The 13,532-nt window shown below is 41.8% G+C and overlaps 1 protein-coding gene across 1 annotated transcript in view; it reads right to left on the reverse strand.

The window, feature by feature from the left end:
- The window catches only part of Setbp1 (SET binding protein 1), a gene marked incomplete at its 3' end in the record, with an annotated part of 348,446 nt that overhangs the window by 95,380 nt on the left and 239,534 nt on the right, over positions 1-13,532 (reverse strand). The window contains exon 4 of the mRNA XM_010616583.2: positions 583-4,042. Within this exon, the coding sequence (XP_010614885.1) occupies positions 583-4,042 (3,460 nt within the window). The remainder of the gene's footprint in view (positions 1-582; positions 4,043-13,532) is intronic.

Consider the following 13,532-nt stretch of genomic DNA (forward strand, 5'->3'; position numbering starts at 1 on the left):
TTTTAAATTTAAAAAAAAAAAAAAAAAAAAAAAAAAAAAAAAAAAAAAAAGGAAACATGACCCAGGCTTCACTCAGACTTCAGGATTTAACGGTCAGCTTATCAGCTTCAGATGATTCTTCAGATGTCCCTTCTGGGATGTGTGACTTCCAGTGATAGCATGTCACATAAACCAGATATTCGCTCCCACCCAGCTTTGTCATTCTTTCAGTTTTTTTGGTGTTTCTAATATTTTTTTTTGTTCCTAATAAATTTTACAGGCTTATATCCAACTAGCAAACTGTACCATATAATCGGGACTTAAGACCCAAGGACAGCATTTTTAATAAAGAATTAGGCATGGTTATACCATAGGCAATTTTGGGGAGCTGCCTCTGCATCCCTAGTTTCCTGGGCAGAGGCTCCAGGTGGGAGGAAAGACAGTAAGTACAAAGTAAACCACGTATGAAATGCATAGCAGACTCAAATATTAAAGGAGATCAGTTACGATTTAGTTGCTACCTCTTTGCCAACTAGTAATCAAATGTGCCAAAGATGGCTAGCATGTGAAATTCAACGCCTCTGAAGGAAAACTTGGCCTTACCTGGAGACATGGAAGAGTCATATGAACTTCTCTCCTTGCGGTTCATCTTGAAGGCTTGAATGTCCTTTTCCCTGTACGTCCCGAAGCCTTCGAAGCTTCTCCTTTTACTCCCACTCACATCACTGTCCCACTTGTCACTGGAAGGGTTCAGTTCACTGAACACATCCAAGCTCTCTGCTCTTGTGCTGCCACCATCTCCACCACTGCCCGAGTACCTTTTAGTGCAGGAGTCCACGGACTCACCACTCAAGTCATCTTTATCCTTGGCCTGCGTCCAATGCTGGGCATCTGAAAGTGACAGTGTAGAGAGGGTGTCCACCTCAAAGTTGTTCTTAGAGGCCTTGTGGCCAGCTTCGCTGTGCTGGTGCTTCTGTTTCTCCTTATGCTTGGTCTTCTCACTCACCAGTGGGAGCTCTTTGTCTGCACTGCTCAACCTCTCAGTCAGGAGGTGGCTGGAGAAGCTTGTGGCTTTGCCTGCAAAGAGACCACTCAGGTTGTCATGGGTCCCCAGGATCCGGTCTTCCTTGTGCTTGTGCTTGTGTTTGTGTTTCCTCTTGTGGAGCCGACCACTGGACAGAGCAGCACTGCCCACCTTGGGAGGGTTTAGTGATGGCTGTATGTCACTGAGGCCCATGCCAACCGGCCCCTGCAGGTGTACTCCATGCTTTGCTTTATGCTTAGCTGCCCCAGACATCTTCACGTGGGAGCTTGTATGGAACTGAGGTGGTGGCACCGTTGGCCTCATGAACGGGGAAGCTGCTCCAAGAGTGTGCGATAGATACAGAGGAGCGGGGTACTGACCGTAGTAACCCAGGTTCATCATAGGCATTGATGTGTAAGGCATTCCATAGGCTGCATAGTAACTTCCACTGGGAATAGGGTAGCTGAACCCTTGTAAAAAAGGCACCTTTGTCATGGTGTCATTGGTTTTTGCAGGCCTACCACGCTTCTTCTTTGACTTTAAGTCTGAAGTCCTACGAAGATAGAGCAACGGGTCATACTGGATATATGGCACCGGGTAATAGTGATCAAAATTAATCCGGAAAATGCTGGGATATGGATTCTCATGGTAAAAGGTGTAACTCCGGTGGGAGATCCTGAATACTTGGAATTTAGTGATGAGCTCTTCCAGCTCAGCCAGAAACTGGAGATCATCACGGTTTTGCAGGCTTTTCCTTTTCCTCTTGTGCTTTGGCTTCTTGAGGCTTTCATGGGCCAGGAAGGTGTCCACAATGAGATGCTTCTGCCGGTGGCCATGCCGGTTCTTTGTGCTGGTGTCAGATGGAATGGCCTCAGGGTTGTCCAGGGAGCAGAAATCAAAAGAGTACCTCCGTCGGGATTCTGAACTCTTCTCTGCTTGGTCAGACGTGCTGTTGTTGTCTGTCCCGATGCCACTGTCGCTTGGGATGGTCTCCTCACTGTGGGATTCACTCACGGGGGACAGTGTGATCTCCTTTAGTGAGCCTATCTCGCACAGGTGTGAAGGGGAGTTGGCCATTAGCCTGGGTGGAGACAGCTTCCAGGTTCCGCTGTGAATTCCCTTCTGGGTTTTGGTTGGAAGAGCACTGATGGGCTGGAGGTTTGGCATAGTTTTCAACTCTGAAAAACTGGTTTCAGTGCTGGCAGGGCTCAGGTTGCCATTGGACCCACCCAACTGTGTGGAAAGTGGATGCATAGCTGCTGGTGAGGATGCCACAAGTGACTGGAAGTTGGAAGGCACGGCTGGAACATCCGGCTGGCTAGAGACAGGCCTGGGGTGCTTGATGGCTGTTTTGGGGTCTTCAGATGGGGGTGGCAGCTCTGTCCTCGGCTTCCTGCCCCTCTTCTTGCCAATGTAGATGGTTCCTCTTTTGCTGACATTAATCTGTTTGCCCAGTTTGCTTTCAATTGAGGCTGCCCCAGGGCTAGTCTCTGGGGGAGCTTTGGCTTTCAGGGCAATGTTGCTGGAACAGGATAAGATCTGGTTCAAGATATTTTTCCTCTTGAGTGTCTTCATCTTATTGATCGTTTTGATGGTCTTCTTATCCAACACACCAAGCTTTCCAACCTTTTTGTGAAATTTCATCTCGCTCATGGGTTTGTCTTCTCCTGGCACCAGCTGGGCCAACTTAGCTAAGTTGCGTCGCCTCTTTCTTTTCTTGGTGCCAGGAAACTCTCGGCTGATGGGACTGACGGGGCTGGTGGAAGTACCCTCATGGATTGTCTCCACTGTGAGCAAAGGTTGCTTCTTTGGTCGTCCCCGTTTCTTCTTGACTGGAGTGATCACAGTAAGACTGTCGGTGTTGGTATACAGAGGGCTGGATGGGGTGATGGGGTAAGCAGACGGGGGTTCCACCATCAGTTTATCAGAGGTGGCCATGACTGCCTCCCGAAGCATACTTGTAGGTTTTGGTTTGCTGCATGTCCACCTCCGTTTTGCAGCAAATTTTGGATGCTGGATTTCAGGTAGCTTTCTTGATGAGGAGTGATCTGTGCATGTGGGGGGCGTCACGATCATGGGTGTTTTCCGCTGCTTAGACATTCCTCCTGGGATCATTTTCTCTGCATTTCCACCGGTTTCAAGGCTAACTGAAGGGGACTCATTCTCTATCATTTTACCCAACTTAGGGACACGGGAGTCTTTCTGATTCCCCTCTGCATTGGAAAGTAACCTGTTAACGACTGCACTGCTCATGGAAATTCCGGAAGACAGTGCTTTCTCTGGGATGATCTTTTCCACCACTGCTTTAATGGACTGTCTCTTTTTCCTCTTATGGCTGGCTGGGTCTAGAGAGGGTGCTTTGATGGGGATAGTAATCCTGACACGACTAGAGTCACTTTCAAGATTACCCACAGAACTCACATTCTGCTTGGCTGGTGATGCCTCTTGGATATTATCTGCAGAGTAACCTTCTCTTTTCCCTTCTGGGTTATCAAATGCTTTTTGGGCACTCTTGACCCAGTCCAGCTCTGGGTTTGTTAGGGTTTGACTTATCATATCTTTTTTACTTGACTTTTTCTTGCTGCCTGTAGGAGGTGGTTCTGGGGGTTCCTTTGTACCTCCTCCTTCTTGATCTCCCAAGGGCTGGAGCCCATTGCATTCAGCAGCACTGCTAGGAGGGGCTGGCGAGCTGCGGTTGCTTGGGGATGGAACCACAGCTCCCAGGAGCAGATCTTTACTGCTGTTAGACAACTGATTCCATGTGTTCCCTGCGCTGCCTTTCTTACCCTGGGCCTTTGCAAAGGAAGCCACGGGCTCAAGAGCTGGGATCTTGCTGGTGCTTGCAGTTTCTCGGCCAGACTCCGGACTGATGAAGCAATTCTGAGTGGAGGGTCCACTGTCAGAGTTGGTGGACCAGTCCATGTGGTTCTGGCTGCTGCTTTTTTGCTGGTGCTTTGGTTTTAAGGTGTCACTGGTGAAGTCCTGTGGGAGGCCTGGGTCATAATGGAGAGGTGGGTGTTTCTGGGGCCTCTCATAAGCCTAAGGGTGGGTAAAGTGGAGACAGAGAGAGAGAGAGAGAAAGAGAGAGAGAGAGAAAGAGAAAGAGAAACAATGATGAGCATGCTGGAGCTACTTAACATTTAATGTTCAAAAGGCTTAATTATTTGAAAGTTGGAAAACAATGACTATTTTAACGGCTACCTTTAATCCCAAAATGCTTCTCAGAGGTTCTCCCAGTTGTAGTAGTAAAGATATATATTGCACTGGTTTTGAATATTAATAAGGATAGTTTATTTAATTGCTCTCTTTCCCCTTTAAATTACAAGAAGTTTGTCCTATCTTAGTTTAATGCAACCTGAAAGTTGCAGTAGAGAGAAGTGGGGTGGCTAAAGGTTTCTGAGCTCAATGACTATATTTCACTAGGAAGAAGCTGAAGGTTGACTAATGGAGAGTGCTTCTCAGGTAGGTGGTGGAGCCAGAAAGAGCCTCTGAACTTCCCTTCCCTTTGCTTTCCTTTCCTTTCCTTTTTCTTCCTCTCTCCTTCCTTCCTTCCTCCTTCTTTTTCTTTCATTTTTTTGTCTAACCCAGGCTGCTTCTTATTTATGTTGTTTATTCCAATTCCAGTTCATTTCAGCTTCCACCCTGTCCTAGAGTTCAACATCTCCACAGCCAAATAGCAAGGTGCTCAGGAGGCGTCACCACAGCAAGTAAAAATAGCACAAATCAAGGAATTAAGGGTAAAGGACATGGAGAAGAAATGGGAGACAAGAAGAAACATGAAAGCATTGTCCTGAGCCTTCAAATCTTTGTGTTCTCTAGGGGATTAAGATGTGGATGGATCTATAAGCTTATATCAGGCATTTATTGTTCTTTGAGAAAATTCTTGGAAGTTCTCAAAAGGAAGTCTGAGCTTCCTGGAAAAATGTACCAAGAAAAGGGTCCCTGTTATTCAAGATCACTCCTCGAAATAATGACAGCTGCATCTTCCTTGCTGTTTCCAGCACCTTCCTTAGGATAAACTCCTCACTTAGGAAGGGCAGTGCTAGTGCTTCAGGCACAACGTAATCAGTGTGTGTAAAATTATAATGTGAACAGAACTATTTGTTAACATAGATAGGCTCTCACTGTTCCAGATAGATTTTTTTAAGTCGTGTTACTAATACAGAGAAGTACTCCTTAAAGCCAGTTGATACATGCAGGAGTAAACCCACTGAATGCATTAACCTAGGATTTATTACAAAAGAGGAAATGTTAGTAAACTGAAGGAAGTTTTGGATAATATCCCCACTGAGAAGTGAAGTATGATGATTGACAGCGGAAATTTAGGAACATTTAGCCCGCATATCTGTTGGTCTCATCTGTTTATGTATCCGCCTGCCTCTGTATCTATCAATCCATCTATCCATCTACTTATCATCTATCATTCTGTCTGTCTTTTGAATTGATGTTATAGAACTTATGTTTTGTTAAAAAAACATTTCTTATAGTTCCTGTTAAGAGTCAAAACACAGATGGCAGAAAGCATTACGGGTAAAATTCAATGTCGTAATACAACTAGGTTTTCCCTCACACTTGTTCCTAGAATCCCCAGGGTATTTTTTGCCTCACTGATTTTGTGAAATCCTGTTTATACTTATATCACTGCACTATATTTTTTAAAGTATGAGATAGTCTTCCCAAGCTAAGCCTATAAATATCCAGAAGAAAGTTAACAAAAAATTGCTTAATGTTTTTTCATCATTTTGCAATTTATAGTAGAACCATCACCATCACGAACATCTAATTAATCCTGCCACTTGAGCATGTCTACTAGGTATTACTGCAGTGAACATGAACTGCTATTCCAATTTCTGCAAAAATATAGAAATCTTATTCACTGCATAAAATATTAAATGTCACTTACTTATCTTTTATGATTCTGGGCTTTGCTAATTTGCCATTTATGCTGTGGATTTAACTGACACTATGTATATATTCATAGTATCATAGGTCTAGAAGAGGGCTTCAAGGCAATGTTTTCTGCTTCTTAGGATGATGACATTTTACTCACACTTGGTTTGTCTGAGAGTTAGCAGGAGTGATAATTGAACATTGCAGTGAACCTAAAGGTGCACGTTATTGTTTTGGACATGGGAAAACAGAGTTGTACTGGCACTCTCTCCTCCAAACTTCTCTAGCTTTGGCCACTAAAGCCCACCGAGGGCTGTCGCAGTGAGGTGAGGACTGAAATCTTGTTCCTTGACTCTTACTATTTTTTCTCTGTTGCTCATCTTCTGAATCTTGGAACCTAGTGAGTCGCTAGTGAATACCTTCCTCCTCTTCACGCTATAGTCTCAGCTCAATCTTAGGGAAGACACTGTACCTTTCAGAAACACCCTCGTAAGTTTTTATGAAAGCATGTATTTCATTTACCATGGTTATAATTCACATTTGATTCATGTGTTAACTGAATTAAATCCCTACTTTCCTTTTTGGCTTGCATACACTGACACTGAGGTACAAAGCACAGAGCCTTGGCACACAGCAGGTCCTCAACAAACATTTATTTGATAAAGTACTATACATTTTACTACGGGTATTGCATTTTGTCAATAGTAAGAAGAATGAATTGTATATTGTAACTTATTGTCTGCAAACACAGTCACCACCTCCAATCATATTTCTTATACTCCATTTCTGTATGTACTACTGACATCCATAAAGACATTTATCACAGACCTTATAATGTTAGTGGCATTTATTTGTGTAGTTGTCTGTCACCTTCTTCCAAACTGTAAGAACTCTGAAGTCAGAGTATGTCTTATTATTTATCTTCTCCTCAGGGTGTATTACAAAGCTGGGCACCCACAGAGTTTTTCATGAATATATGTTGAATTAATGAATAAAAGTGTACAGGTGTTGCTTATTATGATGGCAAAATATATGACTGTGTGCAAAAGACAACGCATCACTAATCTTTCATTTGATAATGGTTCATAATGAAACAGGAGTGCCAAAATACATTAGGTGTTGAACGAAAAAACCCTTTCCAAACACTCAAAGGCCAAAGGCACTTGTAAGGTGACTCCCCTTCTGTGCAATTTTTCCTGTTAGTTCTCCTCCATCTCCTGTGAATCATTTCACCTTCCAATTAGCTCTGCTTTGGGGGCAGGTCATGTGACTGTCTGTTAGGAGGGTTGATCTCACCCAGGCAGCGAAAGGTGGGGCCTGCTCACTTACACCCAGGGCAGACCTGCTGAGAGTAATGCAGTTAAGCTTGCAGGTCCCTAGTGCTTCCCTGGACCACTGCCTAATCCCATTGTTCAGACCTTTTCAGCTGCAATTTGCCCTGCTGGGAGAACTCAGCAATCAAAGGGCAGGGTGGACAAAAGGGGAGCACAACAAAGGATCAGGAGTAATGGGGGGAAATGGTGCTTTAAACCCTTCACTCTCGGGGGCTGCCCAAAAGGGGCAAAGGGGACCAGGGGCAAAGGGGACCCAGAAGGAGAGCTTTCTGAGGGTTCGGAAACAAGGCCTCCTCCAGCTCTGGCTGATGGCTATGTCCCGTTGCATTTCATGCAATCCCAATTCTTCATCCGTCAGCCATGACATATTACATACACAATAGTGAGGCTGTCAGTTCCAATATGTCCTTTTCTGAGAATTGAGCACTTACTCCATCCAGACAGAGATGGACACAGCAAACTGGAAAAGGGGAAGCAAGGTTTCCCTCCCGCCCCTGTCTAGGGGGTTGGGGATAGTATTCTCTGCTGGGGTCTTTGGCTTGAGTTTATTAACCTACACCACACATGTCACTTTTCCTGTCTAGAAAAAATTTCTTTGTTTCTGTAGGACTTGAATCTTCTAAGTTTTTTTATACTATCCTCAGCAGGGCTGTCTCCAAAAACCATTTATTATTAAGGAAACAGGCAGGGATATTCTATATGGGGCACAGAGATTTTGTGGAAAACTTTTAATATTAAACCAAGCTCAGTATATATATCGGCTGCTTTCCACCCTTCCACTGCAGCCCAGCTGCAGAAAGTTTATGGAATTCATAGTTATTTTGAAGGTGTGGCTCATAAAAAGGTGTGGAACCTAGGCCCAGTATCTGTCAATGAAAGTCCTAAGGACAGATTGGCTTTTTAAGGGTGTCCTCACAGAGCCTAGTCCTTTCACAATACAAAGATTTCTTTGTAAAGTAGATAACTATTTCCTCCTCCATATCTTTTATATAAATCCTACATATTTAAACTTTGTACAAACCAAGTTTCTTTTTGAAAAGCACTTTATCTCTACTTAATTTAAAAAAGAAGCATTAGATAACAGAGTAAAAATTTAAAACTCTCCCCAAACAGGAGAGAAAGAAAATGAGTAACCCAGATTTCTCTCAGATTTACCTAAAGCAAAACTGGTCACAAGGAGATGAGAAGACGGTGATGTGAATCTGGGAAAAGGCATGAATTTGTGAATTTGTGGGAGATAAACAACTCTTCTGGGTTGGGCTGTGTCCATGCTTCTTTCTGCTGACAGCAATAACTTAAATTTACTGTCTGTGAGATATTTTAGTTTACATGAGGAGGAAAATATGCCTGGGTATGAAGCAAGGAGAAAAGCATTATCTTGTAATTTGGCACTTGGTTCTTCTCCAGATGTGGTCTGGGATCACTGTGTCACTGAAAGTGCTGTTATGAACACAGATTCCTCGACCCTGCTGCAGATCTGTTAATTCAGTCTCTCTGGATGGGAAGAAGGAGTGAGCATTTTAGCTTGCTTCCCCCAAAACTCATACATACAACCAAGTTTAAACATGACTTATCTAATGTTTTAACTCCGTAATTTCTCTGGGGTGGAGCTCTTCTGTGAATACTATGACATTTGCAGTAATTCTTAGTGGTAAATACGCAGAGCAAACCACTATTGGCCTGTTAGGATATGCAAACTGACAACACTGAACATTCTTGTTTTGTCCCATGGACTCTGTAAGTTACATCATAAGAAACACTGACATAGTGCCCTGTGTACATATCCCAAGCACACTGAAAAGTGAGGGAGTCACAAGAACCAAGGATAGTGGGGATGACAGTATTATCCTCACACTGGTGTTCATGAGCTCCGGCCCTTGAGCCTCTGTTTCTGCCACTTATGCAGGCTAATCTCTCTGGGGAAATCCTACTACTCCATCTCCAGGGCTAGAAGCAAATGCTTTAACTCCAGCAACAGCTCAACACAGGAGACAAGGAATATAACCACAAACCTAAGTTTAGCAGTTCCCAACTCTAGCTTTATGCTAGAATCACTCAGGAAGTTTTGTGAAAAACTACGTATTTGCGATCTTCCCCGAGTAATTAAACTAACGTTCTGGAGGTGGGGTCTGAACCATAGCACTTTTTCCAAAGCTCTCAGATGATCCCAATGATCACACAAAGCTGAGAACCACTGGGTTATATCAAAGACAAGGTCTGGGTTAGGGACCAGAGAGATGCCAATATTATCAGGAGATGTCCCAGCCCAGTGGTTTTAAAATATGTTCCACAAATCCTTGGATTTTGTGAAGACAATTCTGAACTATAGCCAGTGGATGGGCCCAGAGAGATGTTTCAGATCTTCTTCAACCTAAAGCTCCCAACTGAATGGGCAGCCTAGGGAAGGGTTTATTTAAAAAAAGAAAGAGATAGTTTTGTCACTTTAAAAAAGACTAAAAAGTTACTATTTTGGCTCGTCCATCAGAAGAATTACACATGCCAGCTTCCAGTGAACTTGCCCCAAAGCGTCTCTCCTCATCCCACTTAATTCCTGCTTTTGCTAATGGTAGTAAGAGAAGGATGTCACTAAGTACCTTGTTAACCATGGTTTTATAATCCTCTGATTCCTGGGACAGAAAAGCTACCCAGCTCCAAATCTACATAAAGTTTCCTGTTAAATATATGAACTAAAGCTGTTTCCGTAGTATGTCACGTGGATTGCCTTGGCAACTCACTTGGATATGATTCTAATAGCAAATGTTCTTATTTGCTATTTGAGGGCAGTGAATGATACTAAAGCAATCCTTGCACTGGAGGTGACAGCAGCACCTATAAAGGCAAGGATCCCTATTAGATACCTTTCTGACTACATAGACACTTTGTATAATTAAACATTATTACTGGCTGGATTTCAGCCACGTGAAATAACAGGTATTGGATACTCCCACTCCACAGAGACAGATATAAAATTGAGTGCAGGTTTTGAAAGAACTCTTCTCAGGTAGTGAACAACAGGCAGCCCTGGCTCTGATTCTAGAGAGAGGAAATGCCTGAGGCCCCAGAATACACCTCGTTTTCTGTTCAGGAGCATTTCCTAAACCAGGACACAAGGAACTAGAGTCTGCAGCTGTGATTTCACTGGACAGACAAAACAGAGACTAGCATTTGAGGTTCAGAAAAGGACTGGAATTTGGGGGCAGAGCAGCTGAGAGGAAGGAGCTATGTAGAACAGAACTCTAGAAATCTTGATAGGAAGGAGTTCCCTCAAGTTTCTCGGCAAAATTTAATCTGCGTTGAGGGCAAAACCCTACAAAGCCTGGTATGTATGAGTGGTCTGTGAAGTGTCTGTGGAGTCCTACAGCCACACAATATGTGGCCATGTTGGATTTCTCACTGGCCATTGGGAGGATTTAACAAATGTTCCAGATATTCCATTTAAATAACAGAAATGGTATTATTTCTGAGCCGGTTTACTTAGGGCCTCCCTAACAAGCTCTAAAAGGAATTCTCAGTAGAAGCTGACAGGAAATTAATTGTCTGTCAGAACAAAAGTCAAAATTCTTTAAAGGATAATAGCAAAAATTTATATTCTCTACCACAGAGCATCCAAGAAATATACAGGACAAATAAAAAAATATATTAAGCAGGGCTGGGGATTTAGCTCAGTGGTTCTGCTGCCTGCCTTGCAAGCGCAAGGACCGGAGTTCAATCCCCGATAACAAAAAAAAAAAAAAAAAAAAAAAAAAAAAAGCAAACAAATGTGACCCCTAACCAGAAGAAAAGAAATCCAAGGCCCTCAAAACAACATTTATGAAAATATTCAAGCATTTAAAAGAAAAGATGCACATAAATTAATGAACATATGGCAAGTCTCAGCATGGAGATGGCAACAACACTGAAATAACCAAATGGAAATTATAAATATGAAAAATGGAGTATCTCAAAAGAAAACTGGAGACGCTGAACAGCTTCCAGAGCATTGCAAAAGAGAAGCTTGGTGAACATGAAAAGAAGATGGTAGAAACTATCTGAAGTGATGGGGGGTAGATAATAAATAGCACTCCAGTGACACACAGAACAATATTAATAGGTCAAATGCACATAGAATACCAAAAGAAGAGAGGAGGAATAGAGCCCACAATTTCAAATAGCCAAGTCCCAACTAGAATAAATATAAGAACCACATCTAGGTAGAGTGCAAACAAATTGATGAAAACCAAAGATAGAGAACATATGAAAAGGAGCCAGAGAGATAAGATACATTGTGTATACCAGAGTACAACAAAAACAATGATTTCTGATTTTGCATCAATACAAACAATGCCAAAAGACAAAGAAACAATATCTTAGAAATAGTGAAATAAAAACAAAACAGTCAACTTAGATTTCTACCTCCAGTGGAAGTAGCTTTTAAAATAATGGGAAAACAAAGATATTTTTAGAAAAATACAAACCAAGGGAATCCATCATTGGCAAACCTGAATTATAAGAAATGTATGAGGAAATTCTTTGGGTTAACAGGACATGACAACAGACAGGAAGGAGGACACCTGTTTACATGAGTGAATGAAAAGTGCCGGAAATGGCAAATACCTGAGGATAGAGGCAATACTTTAATCTTATTTGTAGGATCTTTGAAAAAGGCAACTGACTGCTTAAAAGAAATAGTAACAATGTGTCTGATAGGATATGACATTTCTAGAATTGAGATGTACAGTTACAGGAAGACAAAGAACAAGAGAGTGTATCTGTTAGTATACAGGTGCAGGTTCCTACCTATGAAGGGATATAGTAATGGTACAAAGTAGGCTATACTACTACTTCAAGCATACATATTACAAACTCTAGGGCAATCACTAAAAAGAAAACAAAATAATCTATCTACAGTGCTACAGAAGGAAATACAGAATGTTTTAAAAAACTTAATCAAGCAAAAAGGGTGAAAAAGAGACCAAAGAATAAAGATGAGACCAGCAGAAAACAAGCTACACAGTATATTTAAACTCAACAACATCAGTAATTAGATTAACTCTAAGTACACTGGACATTTTAATAAAAAGCAGACTGCAGACTGCAGACCATTAGACCGTTTAAAAAAAGTAAAACCCAACTATCCATGGTTCATAAGAGACAAACAGTGAATATAAAGACACAAGTAACTTAAAAGGATGAAGTAAGAGACACCATAGCACTAAACATGGGAATAACAGAGCAAAGATACCACACAAACACTAAGAACAAGAAAGTCGAAGCGATTACATTAATATCAGGCAGAGTAGGCTTCACAATGAAATGTTGCATCAGAGTTAATTAGGGACATTTCCAAATTAAAGAAGAGGAAATTCAGCAAGAAGAGACAATAATCATAAATTTGTTTATACCTCATAACAGAACTTGAGATGTACGAAACAAAAATGTAAAAAGTTAAAGGGAGAAATAGATGATTCTGTAATTAACATGACATTAACATTCCTTTTTAGGAATTGCTAGAAAAAATGACTAAAATTTAGGAAAAAATATACAGAAGACCTAATCAAAATAGCAACTAACTCACCTTACTTAATAAGTATAAAATACCTTTGCCAGACTATGCTCAGCTATAAGGCAAGAAAGAAAGACCTGTGAACTGGTATTAATATTCTTCAACATTATTTGTCATCACAGAAATGTCAATTAAAACCACAATAATTTCTCACTTCAATTTACCAAAGTGGCTAAAATAAAAAAAGACTGAAACAAATGTTGTCAAGTACGTGGAGCAACTGAAACTTCCACACACTGCTGATGGAAGATGCAAAGTCCAAGTGGTAAAAATCACTTTGGAAAATGTTATGGTTGTGTCTGTTTTATTGTGGGCATTCAGGATTAAACACAGGAGTGCTCTCCCACTGGACTACATCCCCAGTACCTACCCTGCTTTTGTAAAACTTTAAGCTTTGAGATTCTGAGACAAAGCCTCACTAAGTCACTAAGTTGCCCAGGCTGGCCTCCAACATGCATCCTCCCACCTCAGTCTTCCTAAGTACTGGGATTGTAGGAGTGTGTCACCATGCCTGGCTAACAGCCACATCTTTTTTGGCAAAATGTACTTTCCAACAATTTCACTCCTACATATTCACCCAGGACAGATAAAAACATGTATCTACAAACAACTGTTATAAAAACTTCCCAACATTTTTCAGTCATTAGCACCTGGTAACGGTTCAGGTGTTGACTGACAGAATGGACAAACCCATCAACAAGCGGAACCATGTAGGAACAGATTCTATAACAAGGACAAACAAACAAGCACACACACACACACA

Source organism: Fukomys damarensis, unplaced genomic scaffold (assembly GCF_012274545.1).
Source record: "Fukomys damarensis isolate Sample0158 unplaced genomic scaffold, DMR_v1.0_HiC HiC_scaffold_30, whole genome shotgun sequence".
Taxonomy (NCBI): Eukaryota; Metazoa; Chordata; class Mammalia; order Rodentia; family Bathyergidae; genus Fukomys; species Fukomys damarensis.